This window comes from Dreissena polymorpha, chromosome 9, assembly GCF_020536995.1.
Source record: "Dreissena polymorpha isolate Duluth1 chromosome 9, UMN_Dpol_1.0, whole genome shotgun sequence".
Lineage (NCBI taxonomy): Eukaryota > Metazoa > Mollusca > Bivalvia > Myida > Dreissenidae > Dreissena > Dreissena polymorpha.
Window position 1 is genome coordinate 79,099,148 of NC_068363.1, and position 18,465 is coordinate 79,117,612.

Consider the following 18,465-nt stretch of genomic DNA (forward strand, 5'->3'; position numbering starts at 1 on the left):
TACATGTATTTAGTGAACGCTATCGAGCATAAAAATGCTTACCCTATATATTTTTGCTGTTAGCGATTACACTCCTTATACACAGTGTCCTTAAACAGGGCATATGCCGCATAAAAATATTTTAAGGAACATGTAATCTCTACGTAAATGGAACCAACAACATAAATTCACCGGCATCTTCTCATTCAAAAGGTCTTTCTAATGAGCTTTGCCAACACCGTGATTACGAGGACAGAGCTACTAGTAGTAGTATCTTGTTTAGAAAATTACTACTCCATCGATAGCAATTAGATACAACACCTGTTATTAGTAGTCCAGCTTTTCCCCCACATGGTTTCCGTTGTTAATGCTTTTTAGATAATGCCATCAGACTTTACAATATAATCGTTTTTTGATTCCATACAAAGATTATTCCGTTTATACACCAGTACCACATGTGTATGAGGCGTACTGTTAGCATGATACTATCTCTTCGTCGATTGCAAATAGAACGCTGTGTACGGATTCGGTTTCGCAACTAATATTCTTAAAGCCTCTGCATCATTTCATCCATAATCATCGGAAGTTCCACGTGATCGTTTATAGATCACGAACAAACATACACGCGATCTTTTGTGTCAAATATTTAAACTCACATGATATCTGAACGCGAGGAATTATTCGCTAATATTACTAGTTTATTTCAACATGATTGACGAATTTGAAAGCGCCCATTCATATCATTATATAACTACTAGAAGTACTGGATAGTGCTGGAGTTTCCAAATAATTGCAACAGTATGATAAAACAAAGTTCATATCTTTATATATTAATATATAAACATTTGCTTAAAACTTTCACGGACAGTCGTTTAACTTAAGATTCTAATACAGTAAAATTTAACAGCGATGATTATATTTCTTAACGTGTGCAAACTATTGGAGCAAAAATTGTCTTGACGATTAAAAAAGTAACATAAATAACTTGATTACAAATCAACGTTAATGAGCTTAAGCAGGCGTTATTTTTTTTTTAACCAGCATCCCAGGTCATATAAGACTCAAAATGTTTTCCGTTCTATATGTGTTTATTTTGCACAACATCTCTCTCTCTCTATCTATACAATGATAAGTCCTATATGACACTAGTTATTGACCTCGGAACTTGGCATTCCGTTATATATTTCTGACCGATACACAAACAATAATCAGACAATACTTAATCTTAACAGGCATTAGCTACTGTTGCATTGAAGTCGTTCATAACTTGACATATTCCCAAAAGTTGCGGCTATCGTCTGTTGGATTGATGTTCTGGTAAATAAAAACGATTACTCAGACATTATTTATTGTTATTAAGAAAAAATGCTACTGTACAAGTTTGAATAATATATTTTGCTCGATATCGCAAGTCCATTTATATAAAATGATGTCTAGATGACAAGCTTTATTCCTATATTGTCCAAAAGTAAGTTCTTGCTATTTTACTTATCCTTAAATGTACTTTACTTATTGAACGCAACCCAAAGAAAAGACACGCACCTTACATTCATGCCTTCATTTTCGATTTAGAAATGCAAACGACATTGACATATTAATTTAGATGGTATTAAGCATCGTTCTTTATTATTGTTAGGGTGTGACGAATTCGTAAAGAAAGTAATGATATAGACCTGTTTGAGTGTTTTAATAAAAAAGTAATCAACGAAATAAATATGTAAGTGTAATACATTTATTAAATACAATTACCTTTATCGTGTCTACATAGTTATGTTATATTGAAATATGTTATTAATTTGTACCGTACGTGACATGAAACTGTGTATCAAAGATGAGGCAATTTAAAGTCGTTTAACAATTTGTTTTGACTCTGTGTCAATTTTCCGTTGGGATGGTTGCTTACACATTTGCCGATTTCACTTGTTTTCGCAATGCGCCTTAAGGTATCTCGTAATTATTTTATGAAGGCAGTTTAATATTCTCCATTAAATGAAGTCATCGTTTACTTAAGTGATTAACGTAACCCACCGACAGAGCTGGAATGGTATTACTTCAGCTGATAATCATCATATTACCAACATACACATGCTAGCATTCGACATATCACAGTAAATTGTGAAAATTCAAAATAAAGGGTACGTCAATATCATGATGTTGCCTTAAGTTACTGTTCTTACTTTGTTGACGTATTAGTTAATCTTAATATATCTGCCTTGTATTTAAATGACATCCTGTAAAAACAAACATGCACGCGAAAAAAGCTTACGAAATTGTATTTTACATAGTAGAATCTTGCCTAAATGAGAAAATACTCGAAATGCACGAATCCATTTTTTTTAGTATTCTTAAAGTGTGGGTTTCGAACGAAGCCAATCTATATATTTCTATGGATGAATGGATGGAATGGTTGATGGATGGATGAATTGGTGGATGAAAAGATAGGTGAAAAGATGAATAGATGGATTGATGGATATATGGATAGATGGATATATATATAGAGATAGAGATATATAGATAGATAGATAGATAGATAGATAAGTAGATAGATAGATAGATAGATAGATAGATAGATAGATAGATAGATAGATAGATAGATAGATAGATAGATAGATAGATAGATAGATAGATAGATAGATAGATAGATAGATAGATAGATAGATAGATAGATAGATAGATCGATAGATCGATAGATCGATAGATAGATATATAGATATATAGATAGATAGATTGATAGATAGATAGATAGATAGATAGATAGATAGATAGATAGATAGATAGATAGATAGATAGATAGATAGATAGATAGATAGATAGATAGATAGATAGATAGATAGATAGATAGATAGATAGATAGATAGATAGATAGATAGATAGATAGATAGATAGATAGATAGATAGATAGATAGATAGATAGATAGATAGATAGATAGATAGATAGATAGATAGATAGATAGATAGATAGATAGATAGATAGATAGATAGATAGATAGATAGATAGATAGATAGATAGATAGATAGATAGATAGATAGATAGATAGATAGATAGATAGATAGATAGATAGATAGATAGATAGATAGATAGATAGATAGATAGATAGATAGATATATAGATAGATAGATAGATAGATAGATAGATAGATAGATAGATAGATAGATAGATAGATAGATAGATAGATAGATAGATAGATAGATAGATAGATAGATAGATAGATAGATAGATAGATAGATAGATAGATAGATAGATAGATAGATAGATAGATAGATAGATAGATAGATAGATAGATAGATAGATAGATAGATAGATAGATAGATAGATAGATAGATAGATAGATAGATAGCTAGATAGATAGATAGATAGATAGATAGATAGATAGATAGATAGATAGATAGATAGATAGATAGATAGATAGATAGATAGATAGATAGATAGATAGATAGATAGATAGATAGATAGATAGATAGATAGATAGATAGATAGATAGATAGATAGATAGATAGATAGATAGATAGATAGATAGATAGATAGATAGATAGATAGATAGATAGATAGATAGATAGATAGATAGATAGCTCGCTCGCTCGCTCGCTCGCCTCGCTCGCTCGCTCGCTCGCCTCGCTCGTCTAGCTCGCTCGCTCGCTCGATATAGATCAGATCGATCAGCATAGATAGATAGATAGATAGATTAGATTCGCGAAATGTATTGCTCTTGCAAATAAAAAATCACTCCGTTCGAATATATTAACGATTTATTGTAGTCAAAGTGCTATAACAAACAACAAACTCTGTCAAACGTAAACATGACATCAACTATACACTCCAATTGTTTTAATGATTTCCAAATTGTCCATGTTTATATATTATGCGTATTTATTCATACGAAAGTTTTAACACTTAGGAAAGGCGTCCGTACTGTAGAAGTGTAATTTATCCAAGTATTATACGGATTATAAATTAGAATCATTTTCTGTCGGTTGTGTTTTAACTTGTGTAGTCTGTCAACCGTTCATTGTTTTATGTATTGAAAATGCGTCGGTTATAATATTGGTGGTATACGTTTTCGTTTTTTATTAAAACGTGCATGTAATACACGTATTTAATTTGTTTTGTATATTTGTACGCGTTCGATGCGCGAGATTTATAGCTAAGTATAAGTCTAATAAATTAACGCTTGGTCGAACGATGTACACTTCAGCAACATGGCACGATCAATATAAATATAAACATTTCCTTATTACAATAATACTAACGCAAAAAGCGTCAAACATTAACATCGATGAGAAACAAACAACATGTCACATACCAAAACAAAAATCACTGTTTAAAGTTGTGGCCTACAGTTGCACGCCTTTATCAAAGAAATGCTCACAGTTCACATAATCGGTTCTTGATGAGTTCATTTTCACAAGCGGCAAACTGCCATTGAACGATCGTTGTGACATATTCCTGCGCAGCCGGAGACCCAGCGGGTTGCGACAGCACGAGCAAGCTAGAGCATGAAACTGTCCTCGGAATTTTTTGCCCGTAGCGCAGTACAGAAAGAAATTGATGCTGTGATTCGTGTACATGAGCATTTCCGCGACGGTCATAAGTAGCCTCTGCCGAATGAAACCTCTGAGCGTCTGTGTGTTGTCGACCAATGAGTTTCGAATAATCAAGATATTCATAGGCAAAACAGTAATGAGAAATGTAAACGAGACTGCGAGCAACATGCATGTTATCCGTCTGCTCATTTCGCCGTGCTCGTGGGTCTGAGTTTTCACTGCGTATGATCTTGATAATGAACATTGCTGACGTAAAACGAGTCTTGCGTTTTTAGCGTTAATCACATTCTTAATAATTACAATATTAAGCACGAATATTATCACAAACGGTGTAAATGAGTAAAAGGCTGCATCCACCCATGGCCAAATGATTTCCACTAAATATGTGTAGCCCTCTATCGCTTTGCACTCTGGTGTCACCGTTGTATTATTTACCGTATAATGAAGATCCATGGACCACAAAAAATGCAGATTTAATAAGACAAATATACATATAACGCTCGTAATTCCAAGCTTGGCGTACTTCGAGTTACAAACACTGGGCGCTTTCAATGGCAAAGCGACCACTATAGTCCTTTCAACGGTGACGATGACGATAAGCCAAACTGAAACATCGCTGCAAAAGAACCCAAGAAATTTAACCAGCTTGCACATCACACTGTTTAATTCCTCGACGTGTATCCCCAGTTGAACTAACCACACTCTTAGCAGGCCAACATAAATGACCAGTATATCCATTATGGCCAGTACGCTGAGATATGTGTAGGTAGACGCCTTACGTGTGTTCTTGAACAGGATGTAAAAGGAAATGAGGTTTCCTATGGTCCCCATCGCCAAGAGGAGAGGGGCACCGAACACTATGATTTGTTTCTGGATAACAAACTCATCAAACATCAAAAGATCCTTTTCAAACATGGCTTCAGCGTCGTGTGCTTCGTCGCAAAAATACAAACAAAGCTATCCGTATATTTTAGGTATTTACTGCACTAAATACGCGATACAGATTTGTACAACCGCTGTACAAAGGGAATTTATACTCAACTTTAGCGCCGATATCTCGGATTTCGCCTTCAGTTAAGTTGTGTCTTATATTGATGTTAAATAGTTTAAATGAAAGTATTGTCGTAAATATGTTTTAAAATAGTCGTTTTAAAGCATCACATTCATACAACCTTTTTAAAAATGTTAAAACAAACACTTATGCATACGTTACAAGAAAACAAATCCCTTGTCATTGGACTACTTTTTAGTTGATTTCGGAAAATCCATGGACTGAAACAAAAGCGATTATATTATATAATATTATATTAATATATTATAATAATTATATTATAATAATTATATTATAATATATTACTTTTAAATATATTATATTACATAATAAATCACCAGTACTCACATTGTAAATTTGTCAGCTTTTCTTGTTTCATTTATTTACGGTTTATCCATACAGCCATCGCATTATCCGTACCAACAGGCATTTGAAACGCTATAGAGCTGTGTCCTTAAACCAAGCGAGATGGCGCTCATGTGTAACCTAGACAAGAATTGGTTATCGATGCCTGTCAGAAGGCGCTCATCTCTTCACCAATCAGTGGATAGCTATGTTATTCCGATGTTTGGAGAAAATGGAAAACCGAATAGGACTAAGTTGAATAAAATTGCCAGCTTACTTGACGGTCCAGAGTGCATAATACAGAAGATCCAGCTCATCACATGCACGTAATGTGTGTATAAATCACTTGCGCTTAATATCAATAGTTACTCACGTTTGCTTGAAAACATCCCTGTCTTCATCATCCACGACGAATATCGTCCAAAACAGTATGTGTGTCCTTAATCGCAAAAGACGTCAGCAATAATTATTGCAATATGTCATTTAACCGTGAAAGAATATACACGAGACATAATTGCATTTTAAAAGAGACTGTTATGCGGTGAAAAATGGGCTTATTGTGCCACAGTTTATGCATTCTTCATTTCTCAGCCGTTTTCTCCCGGAAGACCGTCATCAAATACGTTTATTAAGGTCAATTGATTGACAAAAGCACATGGTTCACTCAATTTCGTTGTGTTGCTGTTTACCATATGTTTGGCAAATAATCCAAAATGTGCCGTTAAGCAGTACTGGTTTACAAAACCAAAACGCTAATGTAAAAGCAAACACAATGTAGACATACACATTTTATATCGTGTGAAAGACAATATTTTGAAATGTAAGTATATTAACCACTTTGCGGTTCCTGCACTAGCTCCAATAATTAGGTACTTGTTTATTTGCTTAAAGAGACGCATGTATTAAACAACAATGTCATGGTGCATTATTCTTTCGTGGGCTCGGAAGCGTTTCTGGTCACTGGTTTCACGATGCAAAGTCGATTAAGATAGAACTATCTAAAGGGTACATTATGAAATATACTTGGCAACAAATGTTATTAAAGGGTTTGAAAAATCAAATAATTAACTACTACTACAACTACTACTACTAGAGAAACGATATACGATTGCAGAATGTGATTGTTTGTTTGGACTTTTGTAACGACTTTACGCATCTTGATTTTTCTGTTCCAGATGGTATTTTATTAATATTTCTTTTTCAGAATAATATGAAACGTACTTTAAAAAATATCACTTAGGTTATTCTTATTATAGTGGTTAAACTTGTTAAACCCAATATCATGCAAGGTTCATCAAGGTACAAAAATGACGCGTTCAATATGGGTTTTAAAATAGTGTTAATCGAGGATGGGTGCACTTTCAATCAAACCCGGAATAGGTTGAAATTAAAAAGCAAGAAATGCGACTGGCCACGAACACACATTCTTTGTAATTGGTTTTTATAATAATGTCACATCGCAAATACCAATTAAGATAAGCTTTGTATAGAAACGTTCTGTATCTTGTGGTATTATCGGTGACCTTATTGTGTTCTTTTTTCCCAACGAATGTGGATGAAAGTATTTTATCAGCTTTGATGTAGGACTAACGTTATCACTATCAGTAATACTACACGTGAACACATGTTCAAATAATGAGGGTATATCGCTTTAAAAATGTTGCTGATAGATTTGAATTATTGGAAATAAAGACAAAGAGTATAACTTACGAGTGTTTTATATTAGTCTGTAGAATGTTTTCAAAAAGCAATGCTCATTGCTTTGATTTGTGATCATTCAATTCTATCAGCAACATTATTAAATAGATATACTCAAGTTCCTTTCCCATTGGTTAGTTTAAAAAAGAATATAAGACACCTTAATATATCAAGTTCATGACCTATTTAATTGTTTGATGAACCTTATATTAGCAACCCCACCATCAGCCAGATGCTTATCAGTTATCAGGGTGAATATCAATAAGTTCTGACACCAATGTTGCTAAAATATTGATTGAATTTAACAGCTCTAAACCAATCTAAATGAAATAAAAACTGTTAGAAACAGAAATGAATTATCTACAAAATGATGTAAAATTCGTTAGTGTTCAGTAATACAACCAAGACCTTATTATAAGATAATTCTCAAACACTTAACAAAATTGACCGCCTTGCGTTTATTGCTATTTTCGGCGTACTCGCTGTGACCCCTTTGTGTTTATTTACAAAATGCGCGTTTATGAACGCTCATGAATATTAATGAAACCAGTGAAATCTAATTGTCCAATGAATGACGAATTTATTGATGCATTCAAAATTTGCATATATTGACCCTACGCCGAGAAAATAGACCCTAAAGTCTATGCATGTTTATTTTATTTCCGCATTTGATCTTAACATTTTGAACACAGGATGGAAAAGTAGAAAGATAGATCTTTCTTTTGATACCAAAATTATTTTTCGCAACGAAGAATTAGGTACCCGCATTTAAAATTGAAATAGCACTATGCGCCAGCTTGATCACAAAGTTGACGCGAAGGCGAAGCTGCCATATTAATCCGCCATTTTGTATTGGAACTCGTAATCAGCGAAACGGAAAAAACCCAATAGCGAAGCAAAATTATATTTATAACGAATTAAACCCGACTGATTTATAAAGGTAAATACATTTTAAACATTATTTCAAATTATTATAATTTAATTGTCGGTAGTTTTTAGATGATTTAATTATAAAACCGATCGTACCCTCGACGCGAAATACATTTTAAACATTATTTCAAATTATTATAATTTAATTGTCGGTTGTTTTTAGATGATTTAATTATAAAACCGATCGTACCCTCGACGCGAAGTTTGACAGCTTCGTGTTGGATTTTATGTAGACATTTCGATGTGTAATGAAATGAAATCTTAGCAAAAAGTGTAAATAATTACTTGCCTATATCAATAATGTTACTATATGTAATATATGTCATTGTTTTGTGCTGAACATTGTTTAAAATTATTTAAAACGTGTTGGTACGAATATAAAAAGATTCCGAGCATTTTCGAACCAAAGAAAAAAATTGTCATCATTTGACTTGACTTGTTATTTTTATTCCAGAAACGATGATATTTCATCCTTACGGGCAAAATGGAATTCCCAGGTCCCCACTGCCAGCTTGCTGGGATTTCAACTGAGCAATTGACCAACAGATCATATGGGAAAATAGATCAAATTACAAATGGCATTGTTCTAGACTTGTGCAGCATACACAGAAGAACAATTAGCCATTTAGTGAATTTTGTGACATTTTGATTTCTTTTGATGAACAATTTGCTTCAATTAATCAGTCAACCATATTTAGTAGAGTGCAGTCAGTCCAGGAGAAAAAGAAAAAAACTAGCTAGTAAGAAAAAAATGCCAGGGATAAAAAATGTGAGTGAACTTATGAAAAGCAAGTTTGATGCCAGCATCCCACTGAAAACAGAATATAAATATGATGGAAAATCGACAGCGGTACAGGAAGAAACATGCTTCACACCAGGACAGGTTCATGCGGGAACAAATGAGACATTTAGTGACACAAATGTTATGGAAACGCCTCATACTCATAGTGTCGCAACTCAAACCGACTCGGACACCCACACAACAAAAACATGGAATGTTACAAAACACATGTGTACTCAACAAGCTCGAAAACTTAAAAAAACTGACAAAACTTGCAGACAAGCAAAGTGAAAAAATTGATCTATTACAGAAACGTGTTGGACACTATTCTTTAAAAAACATAAACAAGCGTGACGAAACAGCCCAGAAAAATTTGCAACTCCTCCGGGATGCCCAGAGACTGGCGCGAAAGAAAACAAGAGACCTCGAGTTTGTCAAACAGAAATTTTCTGTCCAGAGAGAACAAAATGAAGAGCTTGGGAAAAACATATCTAAAATTCAGTGTGACATCCAGTGTATGGCGGACAGACTTGGCACCGAAGTGGCTAAAAAAGTGTCGACCCAAAAATCCAACAGCAAGTTGCGACAACAATTGAAAAGGTTGCGTCAAATTCAAGCGGAATGGACAAATGGACCAGTTCCAGGACTTACTGATGAAAATGAACACTTGAGGCAACAACTTGTTACGTTAACAAACAAAATCCAAGAAAGTGACATTTTGATCAACAATCATTATTTTGAAATTGATGAATTGAAAGACAAATTATCAGACGAATCAACAAACACAACGAAACTGGAAGATGGGTCATTCAGTGACAACATGCGACTTTGTGTGATTCAACTTTCTGGTTTGGAAGTTGCGACAGAAAAAAATTAGTCAAGTTATTTCTGTAGTCAGTAAAGTATTATTTAACAAAGAATTTTCAAAGGATGATTTGCCATCAAGTTCCACTGTACAAGAAATTGTCGATGAAGGGCACTACATTGCAAAAACATATATTGCAGAAAGGCTGGAAAATTGCATCAACTGGGGATTAAGCCGAGATGGGACGTCCAGAAGAAAGCAAAAGCTTCTGGACACATCAGTGACCTTTGATACTGGCGAGATAGCCAGCTTGGGTTTTACAAAGGTTGCTAAAGAAACGGCTCAGTCCATACAGGATGTGACTAAAGATAACATAGTTGAAATGTCAGACCTGCATGTCGCACATTGCGAGGGTGTCACATCTGACAATTTCATTGTAAATTCTCTCTCTAAACTGGCATTTACAATGAGTGATCGAGCCTCCAACGAAAAGCTTGCAGATAAACTCCTGAGTCAGTGGAGAGATGACATCATAAAACATTGTGACAATGAGCTGCAGATCCAATCAGTTAAGAATTTTCATTGTATGGCACATGTTCTTCTGGGCTTCCATAATTACATATGTGCCGACATGAAGTCACTGGAAAAGCAGATTGTTCAAGATAGCGGACCGCTTTGTCGTGACAATCTACCAGCCTTCAAGTATTGGTCAAAAGCTGGTACCATCATCCAGCGTGCGGTCAGAACTACAGCGGAAACCTTTTGGCCAACCGGTGATTATACGGGTGTTGTGAAAATCGACACTGACCAGAAAATATTGAAAGTCAAGTTTATGACTCCCTGTCGGCAAAAAGGTCTCTTTATGTGGCCAATGAGGGATGACATCCAAGATGTCAAACCTGACTTTCTGTTAGATGTTGGCATTGTTCCAGACTGTGTTAACTATGGAAGACAGTGGTCAATTAAAGACAGTGAAAGATACGATGAATTATTTAACTGTTACAAATCGGTGTACTTTCATTGATAGGTTTATTATAAAAAAAAGTAGAGAACAAGTAAACTTGTGACTGAAAAAGAAAAGAATGTTTTATAAGGATGGAGCATTGGTTTGTTTAATATTTAATTAAAGTTTTATGCTTTATTTAGATATTGTCATAAATTGTTGTTTTATAGAGATGATTGTTTTTGTTTTGTTCATGTTCAAATTGATATGAAGAAAGAGGGTTGGAAATTAAAAAAATAAAAAGTATTGTATGTTTTGTTTTGCTTTCATGTGGATGTTTCCTGTTTTCTGATAAGATTTTAAGTATGTTTTTTAGATTCCTCATGAAAAATTCTATTAGTACCTCAAGTTCCATTAAAGTATTTGAAACAGAACAGAAGTTATGAACCAAATAGTATTTTCAAGAAACGATTCGGTCCGCGAACTGTCATTCCGATTGTCTATTCAAATATAGGGAAAAAATTCACCGAAATTAGGTTTTTTCTCTAACTTAAAACCTTCATAACTTTTGTTTCAGATGAGATATTTTGACAATTTAAACTGATTTATAAAGCTATTTGTATTGCAATGAAACCATTTACAAATACAAAAAGTAATATCTAAAAAAAAATTGGGGTTGCTACTTATATACCTATTAAACATTTTTTAGCATAGGGCTAATTACTGGGGGGAAAATCTTATATAAAACTGTTCGAAAAGTCCACACTAATTTTGTGAAATATATATTGAATACTTTAACATAAACTGCACTTACTATATGATGAGTCTTAGTGAGTATTTCTTCTTGTAAAAACGTGTTGTTATTTCTAACAAAACGTCTTAACCGTTGGATATAATTATGTATTATGCTTTTTATTATAAACAAGATATTAGTGTCTGTTATTTGAAATATCAATTATTCATGATTGTTTATGCGGTTTTAATTGGTATTTTGTTTAACAAAACGTTCGTTGGTTCAAATGAGGCCTCACTACATGTTTTCGTAATAGTCTTTGGAAAACAATACAAACATTCATGGTATAATCAAGGAAATCAAGCACGTGTAAATCGAGTACAAATTGACTGAATTCTGAAAGAGAAAATTGATGTAACTTTATGTGAATTCTTGTAAAATAAATAACAGTGTTTAACTGTGGTTTATGTATACGGCAATACTTATATGCGTGAAATTTGGCACTTCGTTTTTCCACAGCCGAAATTTGTGCGAAGATATCAATGACAAGGTTGTTTATGACCGGTATGGTATTGTGCGATACAGAGCTGAAGTGGTGCATCTGCTTGAAATGCAAATCAAATGGAAATAATTATTTGATTTAGATTGCTTCTGATTCGCACCTTTGCATCCTCTTCGTCATGTCAGAGTAGCGTGCGATCTTAGCCTTCGTGGCTGCTTTATTAGACCAATAGCTTGTATATAGCTTAGACCAATACATTTAGTCGCCATGATGTTGTTCGTTTTCAAAAAGAAATTATCACACAAAAATACATGCGTAAATCAAAATATATATGTTATTCACTCGACATATATCTACACAATCTTCCACACGTAGGACAGAATTATACAACACGCAAACATATGAAATTCGTGTGTATAAAATAATACACCGCGATGTTTAAACACCTTATAGAAGCAAAGTGGAGTGCAGGACTGAATAAATAAAGAATCCCTTAGATTTTAAGAACACATCTTTTGATCGACTCTAAATATCATTAGTTTACATTTAGTTTCATCGACATGTTCTTTAAAATATATCAAATAATTGAAAATACTTTTTCGAGATTCTATGATTAGATCAGCTGAATATCAAGTCAGTCAGCATCATCATTAAAGACATTAGATATATTTCATTTAATTTAACTTGGTAATTTTCCCTGTTTTTCAAGAGACTTTTATAGCAATTATTCATGCTATTGATCGCAGTTTAATCAAGATGGCTTTTTAAAAGAAGTTCACATCGTTAGGTGTTACAATTACACATCAATCTTCTCGCGTCGAAACGCTATTATATGTATAAGCCTTAGAAAGTCATTGTCATGCAATACCAGGAAAAACTACTAATGCTGTTTATTAAAAGTAAACGAGCACACCTTTGTGCATAGGAGAATAAACAACTAAACTAAAATTGTATTTTGCTACCTACATTTCTAAACGAGATTAGACTCTTCTAGTCGACACAAAGAACGTTTACAAGTATTAAGAGAGATATAATCCCATATATATTTTCTTAGTAGCCGGCCAATGTACTGTCTTTATGATAATATTAGTGTGATTTGATTTGCATATAATTATATGAATGCCTTTCCTCCATACATCTAAGTTAATCATCAAAACAAAGATAAAAAGCTACAAAATCATATATCGTATAATCTATTAAATAAAATATGTAAATGTTATCGAACACTATATAAAAATAACAAACATGATGTTATGATTATGTATTTTACAACGACAATTCATAATTATATAACATATATATTTTTATCTTAATTTCATTTAGTTTGGGTTTATCGCTTTGCAAATTACGGCAATCTCGAGTCTGTTTCCTGGGAAGAACCAATACCAGATGCATAAGCATGTATCCTAAGTGATGAAACGACCCGGGACCTATTGATTGATAGACGGAAATCTGATCCGCTAAGACATCCTGTTGTTCATGTTGTTCACTATACAAACACCACCGTAGAACTGAAACACACACTCTTCATAACAATGTTAAGTTTAATAATGGCATAAGAAGTTAGTCGCCAGCTTAATTTTATCGCGAATTTGTATTTAAATTAGCGCTCTAGTCCTGAAGACGTGGACGGAGAAGGAGACCCATGGTTCCATATTGTCATCCCTCGTATTATAACAATGGCATCCTCGCGTTTTGTAAGAATTACCTTAACATCAGCGTCAACAGCAATTCCTGCCAAGTTATGCTACACATAATCCTCAGCCGATTGAAAAGTTAGACCAAGATACGTGCTACGGAAGAGCAGGCTGAATTCGGAGCTTGGCTGTGCACAACGTTACATATCTTCAAATGCAAAGAAATCAGTTAGTAGCACCTTTTTTATCAACGCGGGATATTTCACAACTTCATCGATTAAAAGAATGATTTCCTTTCACAGATTGTTTAAAGATATAAGTTTGGACACAACTGTATACATTTTATTAGATTGTATTTTTTGATTTTGCAAATAATAAGTGTTTCTTATATAGAAAAGTAAATACAATATGGTTTGGTATTCACAATCCTACTATAAAGTGGTACAGATGTAAGACGAAAACTTCAACAGCCATACACATACATTTAGTGTAAATAAATAAACTACAGAGTATCGATATTGCTATCTACTAGAAATAGAGAACACAATATTTCTCGATTTTAATTGTACATATATGCATTTCTCGGTATTTGAATCCACACATACATGTCATATTGTGTTATGCATAAAGATTTACACAAAATGTGTTATTATCGCGTTATTCATCGATCTTGAAATAAATCAACGTATATCAAGATAATAAAATATCAGTATTTAGTACTAATTATTCAGAAAAACTGTTTCACTATGGCACGTCATTTAAATTAACGAGTGAAACAGTGCACACTTTTACAAAACACTTTTGCAATTATTACTGAGATAAGTTAAAATGTGAAGTTAGTGCTAATAATGAGAATGTCAACAAATGAGTTCGTCCTACCTCACTTTTTTCTAATTCCAGCGCTTATGATACATAATAAAACTTGCTTTATATATCGAGGTCTCAATATAAAGTATACACAATTGTGTAATGTAGCGTGTTGAACAGTAAACAAGAAACTGTATAATACATAAACTTTCGAAGATATTAATTATATAAAAAGTTCACATTATATTAAATGAACAATTTGTGCGAAATCAAACATCTTTCATGGCATAAAGTAGTGTGAAACTTACATTATTCTTATATTCGTTAAAGCACCCCTAATGATTACACGCCTTTACAGATGGGAAACCAAATATCCGATATATATATGCATAATGATATTAAGTATTCAGCGGGGATTACTATCGCTTTAATATTATTATTTCAATGTATGTATTGTGTCATCTCATATTTGATATCCTAATATTTCGACACAAACAACTTTCAGACAACAAATCAATAAATTAAGCTGATCGTTTTCGTTAATATAAAGTTAAATACTGTATAGTTGTTGACGACAACATACGCAAACAATGGAAAACGTTTGAAACCACCAGCTGGAACGTCTGCAGCAAACTATAAGACTAACAGTTTGTGGCCTTTGTACATGAATACAACTTCCTTTATAACATCACGTCTTGAAGTAGTTATAATAAATTGATAAATATCAAACATATTAGTTAACAAAATTGTAACGTACTGTGTAACGTAATTACTTATTGTTCGTGGAGAACACACAGTAACAACAAAGTTCATTTCTGTTTTCATCGCGATTTATTTCTGTTGAATATTTTCTAATACCACAATTACTGATGTTCGCAAAATACAATTTTACAGCGCGGCGGCCAATATTGCCGCCACGTCATGAGAACGTCACAAATCTAACCGCCGAATTCTTAATTCTGAACAAACATCTACATTTTGTCTACATGTTAATTTGCATAAAACTCCCTTATAACTTTGATTGGTCATTAGTGTCTGTTTATTCACATGCTTATTGTTGATTGGTTGAATTGCTAAATGTACTGAATCAATGACACCTTATGAACGGAGAAACCAAAATATTCAAGTATTTACATACTTATCGCATAATCCTTCTAGACTCTTATAGTTGAATAAGATAACGTTTCTCAGTGCAATATTTTGTATAACTGATGCAACTTTGTATGACTGATGCAAACAAGGTATTACTGCCAGGCCCCTATGTCAATATCGTTGACCATTTTCAATTAAATGCCTAGCTTTGATCTTTCAATTTGTTGACTTAGCCTACTTAAGCTTTGCATGTACAGGTATAAATTGTCTCTACTTGCGAGAGATCTTTTATAGTTTAACACATACTAATAATTTCCAAATTCTCTAATCATGGCCAATATATCACCAAGAATTATATTAAATTTCCAAACTTCATTTATGTTATTATTATTTTTAACATTCAACTATTTTCTTTATAGAAACCTTATTATTTCAGAAAGCAGCTTAGTACCCCATTTATTAACTAAGATTTGATTCATTCATAGGGTTCGAGTTATTCGGATTACACAGTGTAACCGTCCTTAACCTTTTATCTATGTCATGCACGTTCGGTTATTGTAGCCTACTTATCAAATTGATCCCCGATCTTTTGGCGACATCCACGTTTCTACGCGAATTTATTAACAAGAACAAGGGCTGATGAAAAATTACAAGAAACGCCAGCTTTGTTAGTTACATATTTAGTATAATGTTCTAATGTGATACCTTACGTAAACACATTTTATATTCTATATTTGAACAATAGAAAAACATATGAGAAGAACAATACAAAAATATAAATGGAATTAAATGGCCAAATGGCGGAATATAATTTACACCAGACTAGCACTAGAGTGAATAAACCTCAGCAATAGACTATCACTATAACTGAGCCATGTCGAGGAGGCGACCGGAAGTACTGCCCTAAAGATAGCCCCAACCCCAGTTGCACTATTGATCTATCTTCTCGTGGATGCAATAATCGCCAACAGACAATCCATACCATTCTATGCTATTTCGCAAATGTATCCAATTCCTATTTCAACAAACACGTTGCTGGTTCGGAAATAGATATTATACAAGCGCAAACGCTAAGGCCACCGCAACCGGCCAAATAAATTCTCGGTACGCCGTAACGTGCAACATTTTATACATCCGCAATCGCTAAGGCCACCGCAACCGGCCAAGTGCAACATAACATACATGCGCAATTGCTAAGGCCACCGCAACCGGCCAAATAAATCCTCGGTACGCCGTACCGTAGGTTTTCAAGCCAAAAAGAGCTATTCCAGGTACGCCTTAGCACGCCGTGCCATCGAGCGAGTACTAGAACACTCATACTATCCCGATAATAATTTTGAAAATATTCCTGCCATCCTCACACATACGAGAACTAGGTGACAACAAAATGCTATGTTTACCTCCCACGGACGTATGTACATTATTATATAGTTACCTATTTTTACTTTTAATGATTCCGATCACCTCCAAGACATAGAATTTCCGCCTAAATGACATATTTGAATGAAGTATGAAACAAATAAAATGAGTTAATAATGACATATAAGCTGTTGTGTCAGATAGTCATAGATCTTAACAATTAACTGTCGTGAAAAAAACAATATCTCACACAATTTTTGCAGCCACACAATTACCTAATAATACGCTTTCATTTAATTTCAAGATAACACATGTCACAAAACTTTTACATGGCGCGTTTTGTAGCCGAAACACTCCAACACACTGGGTGACACTGTGTTTCCCATAATGGCTTCACACAACTAAGCTCAAACCATAACTCGTTTGCATTGGGCAAGACTTGCGATCAGTTAAGTGGCATCATACATCTACGAATATTACATTTTTGTAATATATCACAAGCAAGTATAATCGTATAATAACATGACAATGCAACTTTGATCTATAAATTTATAACACAATACAACTATGATTTGTACACATCAGTTCTAATTTTTTTCCTTAAATGTTGTTTTCAGGGCTAGATTAAAAACCAGAGATAAAACTTCATCAGAAATCATCAGATGCTTAATGTAAAATAACTCTGGAAAACTGTACCAGAAAACAACCAATATTAACATGTTACTGTTGACATTGTGTAACTCATACATAACGGGTCATTTTATCAAACTTATAAATGCGGTTCGAGTTTGAAAAAGTAAAAGTTTTTTTATCGAAGTATAGCGTAAAGTGACAAAACAATGAAACCCCCGTGCACATTACCGCCTATGTCCGCCTGAGTGACCATTACTCACTCATCATTACTCAGTGTGTTATTTTTAGACCTGCGTTCTGTGCTGTTCTCCGTAACGCACAGAACTAAAAATTCCATTCACTGATGTTGCGTCTCAGCGACAACCTGGACATTGACCTAGATCTGGACGATAGCGATGTATCCATGCAATGGCCGCTATCTACGGTTTGAGGCCCGACGATTAAACCGACGTCATACCGACGAGTCGTGTACAATTGGTGAATGTAACCTGAACATTTTCCGTGGTCGCCCGCAACAGATTAACAGCCCTTCTAAAAATACACATTCATTTCGTTACAAGAAGGCACACGTCACAGTACTTTTACACGGTACGTTAAGTAGAAGAACCACTCAAACACATTAGTTAAC

General features: G+C 33.8%; 1 protein-coding gene across 1 annotated transcript; it reads right to left on the reverse strand.

The window, feature by feature from the left end:
* Nucleotides 1-4,311: 4,311 nt before the first annotated feature.
* On the reverse strand, nucleotides 4,312-5,436 carry LOC127846200 (probable G-protein coupled receptor 139). Its single transcript, XM_052377372.1, has one exon. It carries the CDS (start codon nucleotides 5,434-5,436, stop codon nucleotides 4,312-4,314), a length of 1,125 nt encoding a protein of 374 aa, XP_052233332.1.
* Between the last annotated feature and the right edge of the window lie 13,029 nt (nucleotides 5,437-18,465).